Below are 20,000 nucleotides of genomic sequence, written 5' to 3'. Positions count from 1 at the left end.
AATTGCGTGGAAATACAGAATCAGCTAAAAGCAATCATTGAGAGCAGAGATTAGATGCTAAATATATATCAGGGTTACAGGTGCAGGCGTGGTTGTGTGGTAAGAAACTTGATTCCTAACCACGTGGTTCCAGGTTCCATCCCACTATGTGGCACCTTGGGTAAGTGTCTTCTATTATAGCCTTGGGTCAACCAAAGCTTGTGAGGGGATTTGGTAGACAGAAACTGAAAGAAACCTGTGTGTATGTATCTGTATTTGTACTCTGCCATTGCTCACTTAGCAGTTCAGCAAAAGAGAGCAATAGAATAAGAACCAAGCTTTAACAGAAAAACAGGCGTACGTACTAGGGTCAATTCATTTGAGTAAAAACTTTTCAAGGTGCCCCAGCATGGCCGCAGTCTAATGACTAAAACAAGTAAAAGATGAAAGATAATATTATCATCATCATCGTCGTTTAACGTCCACTTTCCATGCTGGGTTGGGTTGGATGGTTTGACTGAGGACTGGCGAACCAGAAGGCTGCACCAGACTCCAATCTGATCTGGCAAGGACTCTACTGCTGGATGCTCTTCCTAACGCCAACAACTCTGAGTATAGTGGGTGATTTTTACATGACACCGGCATGGGGGCCAGTCAGGCGACACTGGCATCGATCATACTGAATGGTACTTTTTAAATGCCACTGGCATCAACCATGCTCGAATGATGCTTTTTACGTGCCACTGGCATTGGTCACGCTCGAATGGTGCTTTTTACAAGTCACTGGCACAGGCATTGACCAGTATTTTAATGTCTCCTTTTCCATGCCTTCGTGGATCAGAGAGAATTTTGCTGAGGCCGATTTTCTTCAACTGGGTGCTCTTCCTGTTACCCAACCCTCATCTATTTCCAAGCAAGGCAGTTTTTACCCATAACCAGGCAGGTTTTCACAGAAGACTGGAAACAAAGAACACCACCTGCATGAAGGTGACACTCGTTTACAATTATCATGCAGTGTCAAGGCAACATGACAGTGACACACACACACACACACAACAGGCTTCTTTCAGTTTCTTATTTCTTTATTGCTCACAAGGGGCCAAACATAGAGGGGACAAACAAAGACAGACAAATGGATTAAGTCAATTATATCGACCCCAGTGCATAACTGGTATTTAATTTATCGACCCCGAAAGGATGAAAGGCAACGTCGACCTCGGTGGAATTTGAACTCAGAACATAACGACAGACGAAATACCTATTTCTTTACTACCCACAAGGGGATACACAAAGAGTGGACAAACAAGGACAGGCAAACGGATTAAGTCGATTATATCAACCCCAGTGTGTAACTGGTATTTAATTTATCGACCCCAAAAGGATGAAAGGCAACGTCGACCTCGGCGGAATTTGAACTCAGAACGTAACAACAGACGAAATACCGCTAAGCATTTCGCTCGGCGTGCTAACGTTTCTGCCAGCTTTCTTTCAGTTTCTGTTTACCAAATTCACTCACAAAGCTTTGGTCAGCCTGGGGCTGTCATAGAAGAAACTTGCCCAAAGTACAATGCAGTGGGATTGAACCCAGAACCATGTTGTTGGGAAGCCAACTTCTTACCACACAACCATGCCTTGTTCATGTATGTGTGTCTGTGTGTGTGTGTGTGTGTGTGTGTGTGTGTATATATATATGTATATATATATATATATATGTATATATACACTCATACACATAATGGGCTTCCTTCAGTTTCCACCTCACAAAGCTTTTAATGGCCTGGGGTTTTAATAGTAGAAGACACATGCCCAAAGGGCTGTGCAGTGGAACTGAAACTAAAACCATGTGATTGGGAAGCAAGTTTCTTAACCACAGGGCCATATAACCTTTAAAGACCCTATTGCAGTTCTTGAACATCAAACAGATTTCTGATGACAGCAACCACCAGGCACTGAATGAGGAAGATGTGCTAAAGCTAGAAAGAAATAAAGTGAGTACGATCCACTGGATGGGAAGCAGTGTGCCAGAATGATGAGGCACAAATGAGGCACATATTAAACAAAAGCGGTGCAAGAGGAATGAAATTGTATGCAAGATATGGATGTGTGATGTGTATGGAAGCAGAGAAGTGGGTGGCACAAAAGTGCCAGGGGAGTCATGTGGGAGGAACCAATGGAAGAGTAAGACCGAGGTGGATATAGGCAAAACTGGTGAAGTGTGATCTCGGGGGGAAATTGAACGTCAGATGAGAGATGACAAAAGAATGCAACATGTGACAGAAAGGTGTGTCAGAAAGGACTCCTCTAACCCAAGCATGGAAAAATGAACATAAAATTGATGATGATGATGATGATATGTGACTCTTACTGAACAGCTTAGTTAACTCCAGTGTGTGTGTGTATACATACACATACATGGATGTCAATCACCTGCTGAAAGATCCGAGAGTGTGCATGTGTGTGAATGTGTGTGTGTGTGTATGCATACACATTCACTCACACACAAAGGTTTACACAAAAAAAAGCAGCAAAATGCAAATCAAATCCAAGACAAAAACACGTAAAATGTGAAAATAACTGCAACAACAACAACAAAATGGAGTACAAGAAAAACAGCATTTTGCAACATGAAAAACAAGATTGTTGTACATAGTGACACGACTGAATGATGATTAAATATTTATGATTGTGTCCTGTAAGAACAGAGGGGGTGTGGTGGAGAGGAAGGAGGAGTATGGAGAGAGAGGGGGGAGAGGAGAGAGAGAGAGAGAATGTGAAGTGTGGAGATAGAGAGAGGGACAGATGGAAGTGACTGAGTGCAGAATGGATGGATGGATGGATGGATGGGTAGATAATATATATAAGCAGAGAGAGAGAGGGGGGGAGTCCCAGAGAAAAGAGAAGACAGATTGAAGTAGCAAGGAATGGGAGATGAGGACATAAAGACTGGAATGATGGAGAGACAGAGAGAGGGAATGGTGGACACAGAGACAGAAAGAGAAAGAGAGGGAGAGAGTTGAAGGAAAGGAGAGATGGAGATTAGAGTTGTGGGGCGATGAAGAGAAGGAAGAGAAAGAGAGAGAGAGACTACAATGGTAAAGAGAACATGAGAGGGTCAGAATAGGGACTGTGATATCCTCACTGGAAGTAATGTAAAATGAAGGTCTGTGCCATGCTTGAGCAGAATGCAGTAAGAATTGGGGAAAAGAGCGAGTAACTGAGGGATGAGTATTTTATATTGAACAACAGATGAGCAGTAAAGATGAGGATGAGAGAGTGCAGTGTATGGCCAAGGGAGGAGAGAACCACGTCTGTCCTCAGTCATCCCAAAAGCATATCTCTGCTTGACTGAAAGGTATCGGGAGTGAGTAAGGGATGAGTAAGGGGTTAGGGAACAACAAGCAGGAGCAAGAGAGGTAGAGGGACCCGGGTAACAGTGGTATGAATGAGAGATGAATGATAGGTATATATATACACATACATACATACATACACACATACATATGTATACACACATATATATATACATACACACACACATATATATATATACACACACATCTTCCTTTTCACCCTTTTCAAGCCTAGCCAGGCTCATGGGCCCAGTTTCTGTGGCGTATGTGTTCCCCCCAGCTGGACGGGACGCCAGTCCATCGCAGCGTTACTCAAGAAACAGGAAGAAAGAGTGAGAGAAAGTTGTGGCGAAAGAGTACAACAGGAGTCACCACCACCTCCTACCTGAGCCTCGTGGGGCTCCTAGGTGTTTTCGCTCAATAAACACACAAAACGCCCGGTCTGGGAATCGAAACTGTGATCCTCCGACTGTGAGTCCGCTGCCTTAACCACTTGGCCATTGTGCCTCTACATATACACATACACACACATATATGTATACATACAAATATATACACATACATATATATATATATATATATATACATACAAATATATACACATACATACATATACACAAACATACATACACATACACACATTACATATATATATATATACACACACATACATTATATATACACATACATACATATATATATATATATACACATACATATATATATATACACATACATATATATATATACACATACATACATATACACAAACATACATACACATACACACATTACATATATATATATATACACACACATACATTATATATACACATACATACATATATATATATATATACACATACATATATATATATACACATACATATATATATATACACATACATACATATACACAAACATACATACACATACACACATTACATATATATATATATACACACACATACATTATATATACACATACATACATTATATATATATATAGAGAGAGAGAGAGAGAAATATCCACATACATGTACACATGAACATACACACATAAGTACAAACATACATATGTACACACACATATACATGCATATACAAAAATACATACATACACACACACACACACGTACCTACAGATAGACGTACATATACATATGCATACATGCGTATGTGTGTATACATATGTGTGTGTATGTTAATATATTCTCTCTTCATTTCTACAAAATCATTGATTTTTTTTTTCCTATGACAGACGAAGTGAAGTAGGTGTTTACATAATGAAAAGACCAACGATTGGAAAAAATTCCTTGGCAAATTCAGATAACGTGTGTGTATGTATGTTCATGTACATATGCGTATATGTTTTAATGTGTGTGTACATGCATAAACATTAATGTGTGTGTGTGTGTGAGAGAGGAGGAGAGAGCATCCCTCTGTGTGTGTTCTATAAATGCAAGAGAATGAATGCTATTATAGATATGTCCTAGCTGGAGCTTTTTTGGCACGGTACCGTTCTTCAAATTAATTTTCAGTTTCTTATCTATTTTTAGGGAACTGATTTTGTTACACAGATTTCATTGAGCCGAGGGAGACAAAGGTGTATATATGTGTACAGTCAGATCGTATATAGCACATACGTGTGGGCTGGTTCACCACTTTTTTATATATTCAATTTTATACATTATATATATACATCATCACAACCATCATCATTTAATATTTTCCTTGCTTGGCATGGGTTGGTCAGTTCGATAGGAGCTGGCAAGGCCAGGAGCCACACCAGGTTCTACTGTCTGTTTTGGAATGGGTTTTAAAGCAAAACAGGTGAGGGTTGGCAACAGGAAGAGCATCTAGCTGTAAAATTCCTGCATCAAGTACTTCCTAATCTAACCCTTACCTAGCATGGAAAAGCAATGATGTGTGGGTGTGAGAGAGACAGAGAGCATGTGTGTGAACATGTGTGTATTCATTCATTTTACGTCTGTTTTCCAATACTAGCATGTGTTAGATGAATATACCATTCAGGTATTGTTTTTACAATCTGATGTCCTACCTGATTCTAACCTTTACCTGTTTTTGAAGGGATCTCACACACAGACAAACATGCACACATAACAAACTTCTTTTTTTAAGTTTCTGTCAACCAAACTCAATCACAATGTGCTAAATTAACAACACCACAGTCTACTTAGCTGTAAATAGATACCACAGCATGTCACAGTACACTGTACTATAATCCATGTCTAAGACACTTAACTGTCAACAGTCCAGTTCACAAGGCTTTAAGTTCAATATTGTTATATAATTCACTGTAAGCAAGCAATGATGACAATGGTGGTGAGGGCAATGATGGTGATGATGACGGTGGTGGTGATGATGACAGTGGTGTTGATGATGACAGTGGTGTTGATGGTGGATGGTGGACATGGTGATGGTAATGATGGTGGTGGTGGTGACAATGGTGATGATGATGATGGTGGTAGTGATGGTGATGACGATAGTGGTGATGGTGATGGTAGTGGTGATGATGATGACAGTGGTGTTGATGGTGGAGATGGTAGTGAGATGGTGGTGGTGGAGATGGTGGTGGTGTTTGTGATGATGATGACAATGGTGGTGATGGTGGTAGTGTTGGTAGTGATGATGACTATGGTGATGATGATGATGATGATGATGGTAGTGATGGTGGTGGTGGTGATGGTGGTGGTGAAGGTGGTGGTGGTGGTGGTGGTGAAGGTGGTGGTGGTGGTGGTAGTGACGATGATGGTGCGGCTGATTGGGGTGGTGCTTATGCATATAAAAGAATGTGAGACTTACTCTTGGACTCTGGTCCCTGGCCCAGTAACCTCGTGAGGTCCAATCCACATTGATAAGGAAGGAATCTCGGTGTTCCCCAAGTCCATAGACATATTTGGTTGAAAGTAAAGTTCCAATCTGTAGATATTGGTCAGCAAATATCAATGGTGCTGCCACGGCAGAGTTAAATCTGTAACAAAAGTAGAAAAAAAAACAAATAAATACACACACACACATATATCTATACATGTAAATTTGACATGGGCGATTTTTTTCTTGTCTTGGGAATCACAGTCAAATAGTTGGGTGGAATTACACGAAAATTTACACAGATGTGTAGAGTGATCCGGTGGTGATGCTGAGCTTTGTATTTTCTTCATGGCTGCCATGGTTACCGAGATAATCTACTATAATAATACTCTTGTGTTTATGAATGAGAAAGGAAGGGGTGATAGATAAATAAGGAAGGAAGGGGTGAGTTCATACTTGGTAGTGGGATGATGAAAATTGTACCCAGCAAAAAATAAATCAGTGTTTCAACTCTGTGTGAATATGTGTATGTAAAAGGGGGGTATGTGAATGTGTGTGTGTGTGTGTATGTGCATGTGCACGTGCAATGGAAGTGGGATGGTTCATCTTTGTACGCTTAGTATTTGGTTATTTTTTGATTTGGTTGAATCTGGGTTGGGTTTTTTTTTTTTGTTGGTCAGTTATTTTTAGCGTTTTGACAGAAAAAAGTCATTCTTAAATTGTTTTTTAACATACCCATGCCCAAACAAGTCGAATGCTTACAGAGCAGGTTTTACAGCCACATCATCCAAACCGACCAGGTGAAACCGGACTTAGCTGCTAGTGTATATATATATATATATATTATATATATATATATATATATATATATATATATATATATATATATATATATATATACATATATACACATACATACACATATAACCATCTGCATATCATATTTCATGTGAATACATTGCAAAGAAAGTAAATTTACCAAAGTATTCATCTGGTGAAAGAGTCTCACAAGGATGCAGTGTGTTCATAAACAGAAAGTATTTGGAGAGCTGACAAAAGTTGTCCAGCAATGGGAGGTAAAGAATGTCAAATGCACATTTCTGCTTCATTGAGGTCTGTCAGTAGCTTACATTCATCACTAGTGTGTTTGTGTACATATATGTGTGTGTGTATGTATACATGTGTGTGTGTGTATCCGTGTGTTTGTGTATCATCATCATCGTTTAACGTCCGCTTTCCATGCTAGCATGAGTTGGACGGTTCAACTGGGGTCTGGGAAGCCAGAAGTCTGCACCAGGCCCAGTCTAATCTGGCAGTGTTTCTACGGCTGGATGCCCTTCCTAACGCTAACCACTCCGTGAATGTAGAGGGTGCTTTTTACGTGCCACCAGTACAGGTGCCAGACGAGGCTGGCAAACGGCCACGGACGGATGGTGCTTTTTACGTGCCACCAGCATGGAGACCAGATGAGGCTGGGAACGGCCACGGTCGGATGGTGCTTTTTACGTGCCACCGGCACAGAAGCCAGTCAGGGCGGCGCTGGCTACGGTCACGTTTGGATGGTTCTCTTATGTGCCACCGGCACTGGTATCCCAGCTACAAATTCCACTGATGTTGATAGATTACGATTTTGATTTTCATATATATATATATATATATATATATACATATATATGTGTGTGTGTGTATGTATGTATATATATATATATATACACACACACACACACATATTGCGAAGGCAGATGGCTTAGTGTTCAGGGGTATTTGGTTCGTGATTGTAAGGTTGTGAGTTCAATTCCTAGTGATGTGTTGTGTCCTTGAGCAAAACACTTTATTTCACTTTGCTCCAGTCCAATCGGCTGGCAATAATAATAAGTACCTGTAATACACAAGGGTCAGCCTTGTCACTTTCTGTGTCACACTGAATCTGGAGTGTTCAGCCACTTGCGCACATTAATTTCATGAGCAAGCTGTTCCATCAATCAAACCAACTGGAACAGTCGTCGTCATAACTGATGGAGGGGCACTTTGCATGTAGATGTGTGTGAAGACGCATGGCTCAGTGGTTAGAGCGTCAGGCCCACAATAAAGTGGTAGCAAGTTCAATTCCTGGAAATCCAGCAACCTATGTTTACAGACTAGCAAATATATACACACTTCCATTCACACACAGATATCATTGTTATAACATCCACTTTTCTACGCTTGCATGCATCAGATGGAACTTGATGAAGCAAATTTTCTACAGCCAGATGCCTCCCCCCCCCCTGTCACCAACCTGTTTTTCCAGGTTATATTTCCCAATGGTCAGGCATATTTTCCACAAAAGACTGGAAATTAACAATACCACTTGTTTGATGGTGATGCTCATTTACATCCATCATGGGATGTTAAAACAAAGATATAAAAAAGAAACACCCCCCACACACATGTATACACACCCATACAAATATGTCTACATGCGCATATAATGGGGTTTCTTACAGTTTCCACTCATAAGGCTTTGATTGACCCAGGGCTATGGTAAGATGCTGTGCAATGGGACTGAATCCAAGACTACACAGCTGGGAAGCAAGCTTCTTAGATACCCAGCCACCCCTGATCCCTCTCCACTTCTATACACACACTCACCATATAATCCTCTATTGATTATCCCTGCCACTTTTGGTCTCCATAAGACATTTACCATATGACTAGCTTCCACAAACGATTCTCCTACAGAGAATGCTGCTACCAAGAAATCCTTTTCTCAATAGTAAATTCTGTCTGTGACAGAAGAAGTGGAAGCTTGTGTTTGGTGAGAAATGACAGAGCCGGAACAAGTGTTGAGTGTTTGTGGTCAGCTAAACCTATCGGACATGAGAAAGCAATTAGTTAGGGAAGAATCGATCACCAATAAATAAAATGATCTGACTTAAACGGTGGTGGGGAGGATTGGGGAGATAGGGAAGAGGGACATAAGGAGATGGCTGGATGGCTGGCTGGATGGATGGATGGTTGGTTGGGAGGATGGATGGAGAAACAAAAGATAGAGGGATGAATGACTAAATAGACAAACAGACGGATGGAAGAGTAAATGGATGGATAGAGAGAGAGAGAGAGAGAGAGAGAGAGAGAGAGATAAATGAATAGAGAGGGAAATGAATAAGCAGACAGCGAGTTAGAGAGACAGAGAAAAAATAGATAGGAGAGATAGAGATGAATAGATGAACAGGTAAATGAATAAACAGAGGCAGGTAGATGGATAGAAAGACAGACAGACATAAATGGACAGACAGGTATAAAGACAGGCGATTGCAAGAAAGACTTATAAGCAGATAGACAGACAGGTAGGCAGGTAGATGGATAGATTGATACACAGACATATAGATAGAGAGATGGGCAGGTAAGTAGGTAGACCTCTAAGTAGATAGACAGACAGGTAGATAGATAGATAGATAGATAGATAGATAGATAGATAGAGAGAGAGAGAGAGAGAGATAGATAGATAGATAGATGGACAGACAGACAGATAGATAGATAGATAGATAGATAGATAGATAGATAGATAGATAGATAGATAGATAGATAGATAGATGGATAGATTGATAGACAGATATATAGATAGAGAGAAGGGTAGGTAAGTAGGTAGACCTCTAAGTAGATAGACAGACAGGTAGATAGACAGCCAGACAGACAGACAGACAGGCAGACAGACAGATAGATAGCTATTGATATCCATAGACAAAACATATATAAACAGGTGATTCTGTACTAGCAAACAGTAAAACTATTCAAACAGTGGAATCCAATATGTTGTGAGAAAGAAGAAACGGTTGACATTTCAGCTGGAACCTGGGGAGGAGTAGGAAGAGGTAACAAGTGTATTTGTAGAGTAGGGGGAGTGGTTAGAGTGAAGAGAAAATGAAAGGAGGGACAACAGACTTGAAAAATGTTGAAGAAAGGAGAGGAGGAAACGACACACACACAAGTTACTTGATATATGACTCATCTAACCCATGCCAGCATGGAAAAACAGACATAAAATAATGATTATTCTTTTAGTCCTCTTATTTCTTTTGTATATGCTTCAATCATTGGATTCCGGTCATGCTGGGGCAGTGTCTTGAGAGGTCAGTCGAACAAATCGACCCCAGCAATTATGTTTCTTAAGTTTGGTACTTAATCTATTGGTTTCCTTTGCTGAACCACTAAGTTACAGGGACGTAAACAAACCAACACGGTTTGTCAAGCAGTGGAGTGACAAACACACACACACAGGTGAGTGGACAAACAAAAGACATTTTAGAGTCCACTTTTAAATGCTTGCATGGGTCAGATGTACTTTACTATGGCAGACATTCTATGGCTGGATGCCCTTCCTGTCATCAACCTTCACCTGCTTCCAAGCAACGTACCATTTCCCACATAGATGTGTTTTCACAGAATATTGGTGAGAATGAATGATACTGCTCATATAACAGTGACATTCATTTACAACTATCACACAATATTAAGTCAAAGAAACATGCACACACATACACATATATATACACACAAATACATACATACATATATACATACACATACATACATATATTGGGTTATCCCATAAATAATGCGTTTTTTTTCAATTGCATGAACTAAAAGTCGGAGGGGGACAGGATAAACTACCTGCATCAACTTTCTCTAAAAGCAGGTAGTAATTTTACCTTGTACTAATTCTTAGTGCAAGTTTTGAAGAGTGCAGTTTGATTTTAACAGTTATTTTTTCAAATCTATAATGGAAGTGACAAAATGGCATATTCGGCATATTCTGTTTTATGAGTTCAATAAAGGCAACAACGCAACGGAAAGTGCGAGGAATATTAATGCAGTATATGGGGATTGGACAATAAGTGTAAGCCAGTGTCAATGGTGGTTCCAGAAATTCTGAGCCGGAAACTACAGCCAAGAAGATAAGCCTTGTCATGGAAGATCTGTGGAGCTCAATGAGAATGTCCAGCAAACCCTGGTGGAACAAAATCATGTCATAACTGTTGAAGAACTAGCAGAGAAGCTTGGATTTGGTCATTCAACCATTCATCGACACCTGCATACAATTGAAAATCGACCATCTTTGATTTTCAGACATAATGCTTACAGTGAGGATGACATTCCAAAGGTTGGAGCAGTTTGAATGGGAAATGTTACCCCACCCCACCATATTCGCCGGTCATTGCTACATCTGCTTATCATTCATTCTGCAGTCTTCAAAATTATTTGAACAGGAAAGATATGAATTCTGTAGACAAGGTCAGAACAGCTTTGGAGGAGTATTTTTCATCACAGACAAGTGAATTTTGGAAGAGGGGCCTCACATATCTATCAGATAGATGGAAGAGAATTGCAGAAAATGAAGGAGAGTATATTTTAGATTAAAAAAAGAACTTTATCTTAATTTTGAAAATTAATATAAGTATTAAAAAACCGCATTATTTATGGGATGACCCAATACGTACACACACAGACATACATACACACACACATACATATATACACACACAGCTCTTCAGTTTATAAGTTCCAGTCAAACTGTTTAACACATGCCAGCATGGAAAGTGGATGCTAAATGATAAGGATGATACACACACACACATATTCTTTTATTCTTTTATTTGTTTCAGTCATTTGACTGCAGCCATGCAGGAGCACTGCCTTTAGTCGAGCAGATCGACTCCAGAGCTTATTCTTTGTAAGCCTAGTACTTATTCTATTGGTCTCATTTGCCGAACTGCTAGATTACTAGGATATAACCCCTCTGGCATTGGTTGTCAAGCGATGGTGGGGGAACAAACACATACACACACACAACGGGTTTCTTTCAGTTTCCGTCTACCAAATCCACTCACAAGGCTTTGGTCAGCCTGAGACTATAGTAGAACACACTTGCCCAAGGTGCCATGCAGTGGAACTGAACCCGGGACCATGTGGTTAGTGAGCAAGCTACTTACCACACATATACACACATGACATATATCTATAAAGACAGGCTAAACTCACTCACAAGGCATTGGTCAGCCCAGGCTGAGCAATAGCAGAATAGACTTGTCTAAGATGCCATGCAGTAGGTCACGCTTCCCACAGTTTACCTGTGCAGAATTCACAGACGATCTAGTAACTACTGCCTAAAACTAGTCAAAGTGGTGTGTGACCAGAGATGTGGCCAGCACTGACCAGGTGGTGGTTCAATAAAACAAGTACAACAAATATCAGTGGAGATAAAAAAAAAAATATTTAAAAAATATCAAAAAAACAATGAAAGAAAAACACCTGCCAAATTATTTCTTGTCCAAATAAAATCTTTGCTGGTTTCAAACACAAAAAAAAAATACTTTGGTAATTCTGAGAGGAACCGGTGGAGGCCTTTACTGCCAATTGGCTGCACATCAATTTTCTGGTTGTGGTCTTTGATGATTAACAGAGAGAAAATAGAATAGAATGGGGGGGAGGGGCTTAGGTGTAGAGAGCAGCAGTGAGGGTGGGGGGGACAAGATAGGGGGTAGGTTTGGGGATAAAGGGTAAGGCTGATGAGGGTCAAGGAGAACAAGGTGGAGCATAGTGCTTGGGGATGGCTGTGAGGTGCAGTAAACAATCAGTGGGGGTGGGGGTAGGTGGGGGAGTGGACTTGGGGAAGAGAAGTGAAGATGGGCGTGCAGTGGAGAGTGGGGTGGTGAGGGTGAGTCTGTTGTGGAGAGTAGGGGGTGGGGCAGTGAAGGTTGAAAATGAATGAAGTGGAGGGTCAAGATTGGGAAGTGAGGGTGGAGACAAGGGGAAGCATACCATGGGGTAAGGGGAACATTCTTGTAGCTATTTCAGTAGATATGAACAAACACACACGCACACACACACACACAAATACATGTACACATGTGTGTGTGTGTGTGTGTGTATTCTTTTATTTGTTTCGGTCATTTGACTGTGGCCATGCTGGAGCACTGTCTTTAGTCAAACAAATTGATTCCAGGATTCATTTTTTGTAAGCCTAGTACCTATTCTATCAGTCTCTTTTGCCAAACTGCTAAGTTACAGAGACGTAAGCACCAGCATCGGTTGTGGTAGTTTTAGTAGTATTCGTGATGGTAGTAGTAGTTAGTAGTAATAGTGATGGTGGTGGCAGTAGTAGTAGTAGTGGTGGTGGTGGTAGTGGTAGTAGTGTTGGTGGTGGTGGTGGTGGTTCCAGAAGAGGTAGTAGTACAAGTAGCAGTTAACTTGGGTGTTCTTTCATTGATTTTTTTTTCCTCCTGATTCTTTTTTTCTTTTCTTTTGCGTTCATGAAAACATGACCAAACAAACAAAAAAATAACAAAAAGAGAAAATAAATAACATGTAAAACAAAAAACTAAAAAAAAACCCAAAATGATTAAAACTCAGCAAAAAAAAAGCAAGAAGCAAAAAAAAGCAACTACATTTGAAGTATTTAAAACTGGAGACACTATATATAAATTTAGCCATTTCCATTTACAGTGTAAATAGCAGGGGAACGGTGGCGAGTTCCTTTTAAATAGCATCTTTGTTTCCCGGTTGAGTTTGTTCCACTTCATAGATGTGTTTAAAACTGTGAGATTTCTCTCTGTTAATTAATAAACATCATCATTGTACTTTTTTCCAAATTTTACATTCCCATGTTTGCATGGAACAGACTGAGTTCATTGAAGCAGATTTTCTACAACTGGGTGCTCTTACTGCTCCCAACCCTAACATGGTTGCAAGTAAGTTAATATTTCCCCCAAGGCCAGACATGTTTTCATGGCAGACTGGAAGCAAAAGACGTTGCTTGTATGACAGTGGCACTTGTTTACAGCTACCACACAAAGTCCAGATAAGGACACAAAAACACACATACACACATTTATGAGGGGGGGACGTGGACGGGGAGAGAGGAGGAGACAGGCAGGGGGAGGGATGGAGGGGAGGGGTAAGGTAACAGGCTTCTTTCAGTTTCTAACAAACAAACCTGCCCACGTGGCTTTGGTCAGCCTGGGGTTGTAGTGGAAGACTCTTACTGAAAGCGCCACGCTATGGGACTGAACCTAAAACCTTGCGGTTGGGAAGGAAGCTTCCTAACTTCAATGCTTCAAAGACATTCTGTGTGTGTGTATGTATATATATATATATATATATATATATATATTTGTGTGTCTATGTTTGTCCCCGACACCATCATTTGACAACTGATGCTGGTGTGTTTACGTCTCCGTAACTTAGCGGTCCGGCAAAAGAGACTGATAGGATAAGTACCAGGGTTGATTTGTTCGACTAAAGGTGCTGTTCCAGCATGGCCACAGTCAAATGACTGAAGCAAATAAAAGAATAAAAGATATATATATATATTTGGGAATGACTATAGGCAGATGGTTAGCTGTTAAGAAGTTTGCTTCCAAACCACATGGTTTCAGGTTCATTTCCACTGCACAGTACCATTGATAATCATTCTCTATTATAGTCTGAAGATGACCAAAGCCTTGTGAGGGGATTTGATCGATGGAAACTGAAAGAAGCCCTTCATGTGTGTGTGTGTGTGTGTGTACATTTGTATGTCTCTTCAATTTTTTATTTTTATTATTCTTCCTCTGAGGAGGGAGCCAGTTTCCAACAAAGATACAAGGCTCCATCTTTGGGATGTAGTTAACACAGACAAATTCACATTTGGAACTTGAGAAAAGTCTTGCATATTTTTGCTGTTCCTCTCACAGATTGCACTTGTAATGTACGAATCAACCAGTCAATTTCTCTTTCTGAAAATCCCAGTTTATCCAGATTCTCCTTTAAGCATTTATTAATAAAACCTAGTGCTCCAATTATTATTGGTATGAATATAAATTCATAGTCTGGACATAGAAGCTGGAGATTTCAAAACAGTTGTCCACAGATATCCTATTTTTCTTTAATTTTAAAAGAGATATTTATATCAGGAGGGCAGTTGACCTCTATGGTGGTACATACCTTTGCCCCTCTGTCCCAAACAACAATATTCGGTCTGTTATCTCTCTCTTTACTCTTTTACTTGTCTCAGTCATTTGACTGCAGCCATGCTGGAGCACCGCCTTTAGTCGATTAAATCGACCCCAAGACTTATTCTTTGTAAGCCCAGGACTTATTCTATCGGTCTCTTTTGCCGAACCGCTAAGTGACGGGGACGTAAACACACCAGCATCGGTTGTCAAGCAATGCTAGGGGGACAAACACACACACACAAACACACACACACACACACACACACACACACACACACACACACACACACACACATATATATATACATATATACGACAGGCTTCTTTCAGTTTCCGTCTACCAAATCCACTCACAAGGCATTGGTCGGCCCGGGGCTATAGCAGAAGACACTTGCCCAAGATGCCACACAGTGGGACTGAACCCGCAACCATGTGGTTGGTTAGCAAGCTACTTACCACACAGCCACTCCTGCGCCTATGTTATGTTTACATTTGACAGACCTTTTGATGGGAATATTCCATCAGTCTTCCTTGAGTTGGTGTTTATGAATGTTTTCCATAACAGAGGGATTTTCCAAGTTTATCTCAGGACAGTCTTTTTTACGGAGTGTTTGTCTTCCTTGCCCTGAAACCATGCAATATTCGTAAGAGGAGCATTTCCATCCTGTAAGCAGTGTCCTTTGCTTACAATCCTTTGTGATAAACACATCTGGCCAAGGGGAAATATTACCTTGCTTAGAAACAGGCGAGGGTTGGGAACAGGAAGAGCACCGGGCCATAGAAAATCTGCCTCAGCAAATTCCATTTGACCCATGGAAGCATGGAAAAGTGGACACTAAATGACGATAACATCTCAACCTTCAACTTCTTTCCCAATCTACTCTTCAAACTCCTTCAGCTTCTTTCCATTTTACTTCAACTTATTCTTCATCCTTCTTTCTTTCCTTCTCCATCCTTTTCTCCAGCCTTTCATCTTCCAGTTACTTAAATCTGTTGATCATATTTAAATTTGGCCACGTTCCTAAAGGAACTCTTATGATTTACCTTCTTCAATGGGTCGCTAACAGAACAACTGAACTATATTGGCACCGACCAGTTTGGCAAACTGACAACTTATGGGTGCGTGAAGGGCTTTTTATGAAATTTCACTGCAGTCCAGAATGGTTGTGTGTGTGTGTGTGTATAACAGCTGTGTGTATGTCTGTGTATACATATCTGCATACCTGAGTGTGTGTGCGTGGTGGAGGGAGGGGGACAGTCCATGTATCTTTTACCTTTCACTTGTTTCAGTCATTAGACTGTGGCCATGCTGGGGCACCACCATGAAGAATTTTCGGTCAAATGAATCGACCCCCAGTACTATTTTCCTTTTTTTAAGCCTGACACTTATTCTATCAGTCTCTTTTGTCAGACTGCTAAGTTACAGGGGTGTAAACACACCAACACCAGTTGTCAAGCAGTAGTGGAGTACACACACACACACACGTACACACACAACAGGCTTCTTCCAGTTTCCATCTACCAAATCCACTCATAACACTTTGGTCAGCCCAAGGCTGTAGTAGAAGACACTTGCCCAAGATGCCACACAGTGGAACTGAACCCAGGAGCAGTGCTCTAAGAGATGAAGTAGTTATAAAGTTGATAGAGCATTAACCCCTTGGCCATAGGTTCAAATCTCACAACTGTCTTATTAACGGTAATGAGCTTGCAGAACCCTCAATGTTTTGGACAAAACACTTTGTACAGTTCTATATTTAAAAGATGAGGAATTATTTACATTATTTACATTTGATGGATATTTGTCCTAATATTGTTTGTTGTTAACACAATGTTTCGGCTGATATATCCTCCAACCTTCATCATGTCTCTTGGGGAAATTTCAAACCTGGGTTCTTATTCCTAAGGTATTTTTCAATGTTACACGGACTTTTTTCAAACGGACAAAACCCTTTGTAACTTTCGTCCTGTGTTTTGTCCCTTGATGTTTTAATTGATTCTTGTTAGCCCATGTGGCCAATAAACGAATTAATATTATTATTAGTATTATGATTTATGTCACTGCCTGGAATCGAACTCAGAATCTTGGGATTAGTAGCCTGTGCTTTTAACCACTATGTCACATGCCTGGGCATATGGCGTAGTGGTTTAGAGCGTGGGTATATGGCATAGTGGTTAAGAGCGCAAACTACTAATCCCAAGATTCCAAGTTTGATTCTAGGCAGTGACCTGAATAATAATAATAATAATAATAATATAATAATAATAATAATATCAAGAAATACCTTAGGAATGAGAACCCAGGTTCGAAATTTCCCCAAGACACCCGATGAAGGAGGGAGGGTATATCAGCCGAAATGTTGTGTTAACAACAAACAAGAAGAGGACAAATATCCGTCAAATGTAAATAACGAAAGCACTTTGTAATTTATACTCAGCAATTAACGCACGAGGTCATTAATAAAATAATGAGTTTACACTTACATCACTTTCTTTGTGGATTTCCGCCTGACCACGAGTCCGAATGGCCTTTTTACATAAGAAACTACGTAATCACAGTTTGCTATGTCTGTCAGTTTGGCCGGTTTGTGAACGTCAATAGGCACCTCATACCGGGTGTTTTCCGGGTCAAAAATCTGTAAGAAATACAAAGACAATATTATAACTCACCGTCATCGCTTTTGTTTTAATGACTACTTTTCTATGGCTGGGTGCTGTTCCTGTCACCAACCCTCATCTGTTACCAAGCAACATAATTTCCTCCATTGCCAGACATGTTTTCACAGAAGATTATCAATGAACCACTCTCATGTCAACCAGCATGTAATGTCAAATGAAAGGGATTCACACCCACACATATACACACACACACACATACATATACACATACATGCACACGTGCACACACACAAAGTGCTTCTTTCAGTTTCCATCTACCAAATCCACTCACAAAGCTTTGGTTGGCCCAAAGCCAGAGTAGGAGACATTTATTGAAGGAGCACCATGGCCATTCATGACTGAAGGGAGTCGCAACTTTCTTTAATGAGTACAACAGAAAAAATTTAACACAGGTGCAAACATGGCTGTTTAGTTAAGAAGTCCATGCCCCAAGCATGTAGTGCCAAGTTCAAACCCACAGTGCGGGACCTTCAGCAATAGTCAAAGATGAACCAAAGCTTTGAGTGGATTTTGCTAAGACAAACTGAAAGAAGCTTATCATACACATGTATGTATATATGTACACAAACATGTGTGTGTGTGTGTGTGTGTGTGTGTGCACATTGGGTTCTCCTTGTCTCAACAGCACATGATGGTTGTGATTGAATGTCACCATCAAACAAGCAGTGCCAAGCATTTCAAGACTTCCAAGAAAAACACATCCAGTTATGGAAGAATATTATCTTACTTGGGAACAGGCAGGGATTAGAAATAAGAAAGACATCGAGCCATAAAAAAAATCTGCCTTAATGGAGTCCCTCTGAGCCATGCAAACATGGAAAAATGGACGTTAAAATAATAAAAATATGGTAATAAAGAATACGGTAAGGATTTATAAGGAACACACGATAGGATAATAAAATACTGCACAAAATTAACTTCAGTTTGATTAAAATAATCACTTTTTTCTAAAAGCTTTCTTGCAGAACATAGCATGGGCAATTTGTAACTTATCATTTAATGAACAGTAGGCGAAGGTGTGGGGGAGTTCTTGATGGACCAATCTACACAATACAAGTTTCGGGTATAGGGTGTGGCAAAAATAATCTCATGCATTTTACAGGTTGATAAACATTTCAACAGTAGCGACACAAAAAGCGCAGGTTTAAATCCTGATAATGACATGGAAAGAAAATGGTAAAACATTAGCTGCATGGAGACACCAGAGCCATCTGTCTAACTTTATTTGTGCCACACTCATGGCCATGCAAAATACAGGAGGTTTTTCTGCCACACCTTGTATTTTGATTTACACTGCATTCTATAAAGACACACTGTTTAATAAACAACATGGCTGGCTACAAACGTATAGGCTAATCAGGACACTTGACAACTGGTGTTGAGTGTGTTTACGTTCTTATAACTTAGCGGTTTGACAAAAGAAAACTGATAGAATAAGTATGCTTAACAAAAAGTAAACACTGGGGGGTGATTCATTCAACTAAAATTCTTCAAGGCAGTGCCCCAGCTTGGCCACGCTCTAATGACTGAAACAAGTAGAAGATAAAAGGCACACACACACACATTAATATGTAGCAATTTAAATAACAAGTTGGTTGTGCAGCAGTAGAACATAACGGTGCACACACTCTGATGAGGGAATAACTATCCCTAAAACAGACCTGAAATATGATTCTCAGCTCTTTTCATCTCTCTATATATAAAGCTGAAGTTGTCTGTGTATGGCAGGTTTGGTAGCCTTCAACTAACACTGTCTCCTCCGAGACCCTGCGGCACAAGTTGACCAAAATTGAGAGTATCATAGAAGAAGGCTTGCTCTTCCTTCCGTAGCAGAAAAAATTCAAATCGGACAACGTTAACACCAAAAATTATTTACATCAAAAAGTTGCTTTTTTCTTTAAAAATCCCTATTTTTTACGATTTTTTCACTGCTGTGTCACCATTTTTTAGTGTATTTCAACCAGAAAAATGTTAACTTAAAGAGAATAACAAGCTACATAATGCAAAATTTTTACTTTTCAAAAATTCCAATTCTAAAGGGTTTGAAACAATCCCAAGCAATGCCAGGCGATACTGCTAGTTTATTTAAAAGAGCAATCAGATGTTTCACATTATCTGCAGCATCTACAACTAAAAGGCTTTCACACACACACACACACACACACACACATGCTATAGATGT

The 20,000-nt window shown here is 40.0% G+C and overlaps 1 protein-coding gene across 1 annotated transcript in view; it reads right to left on the bottom strand.

The window, feature by feature from the left end:
- The window catches only part of LOC115220794 (lysosomal alpha-glucosidase-like), a 191,461-nt gene that overhangs the window by 58,786 nt on the left and 112,675 nt on the right, over positions 1 to 20,000 (bottom strand). The window contains exons 3-4 of the mRNA XM_029790937.2: positions 17,624 to 17,775; positions 6,156 to 6,324 (exon numbers count right to left, since the gene is read on the bottom strand). Coding sequence (XP_029646797.1) covers positions 6,156 to 6,324; positions 17,624 to 17,775 — 321 coding nt within the window. The remainder of the gene's footprint in view (positions 1 to 6,155; positions 6,325 to 17,623; positions 17,776 to 20,000) is intronic.

Source organism: Octopus sinensis, linkage group LG17 (genome assembly GCF_006345805.1).
Source record: "Octopus sinensis linkage group LG17, ASM634580v1, whole genome shotgun sequence".
NCBI lineage: Eukaryota > Metazoa > Mollusca > Cephalopoda > Octopoda > Octopodidae > Octopus > Octopus sinensis.
The sequence above is the reverse complement of the archived record's forward strand: the minus strand, read 5'-3'. Positions and strand labels throughout refer to the sequence as shown.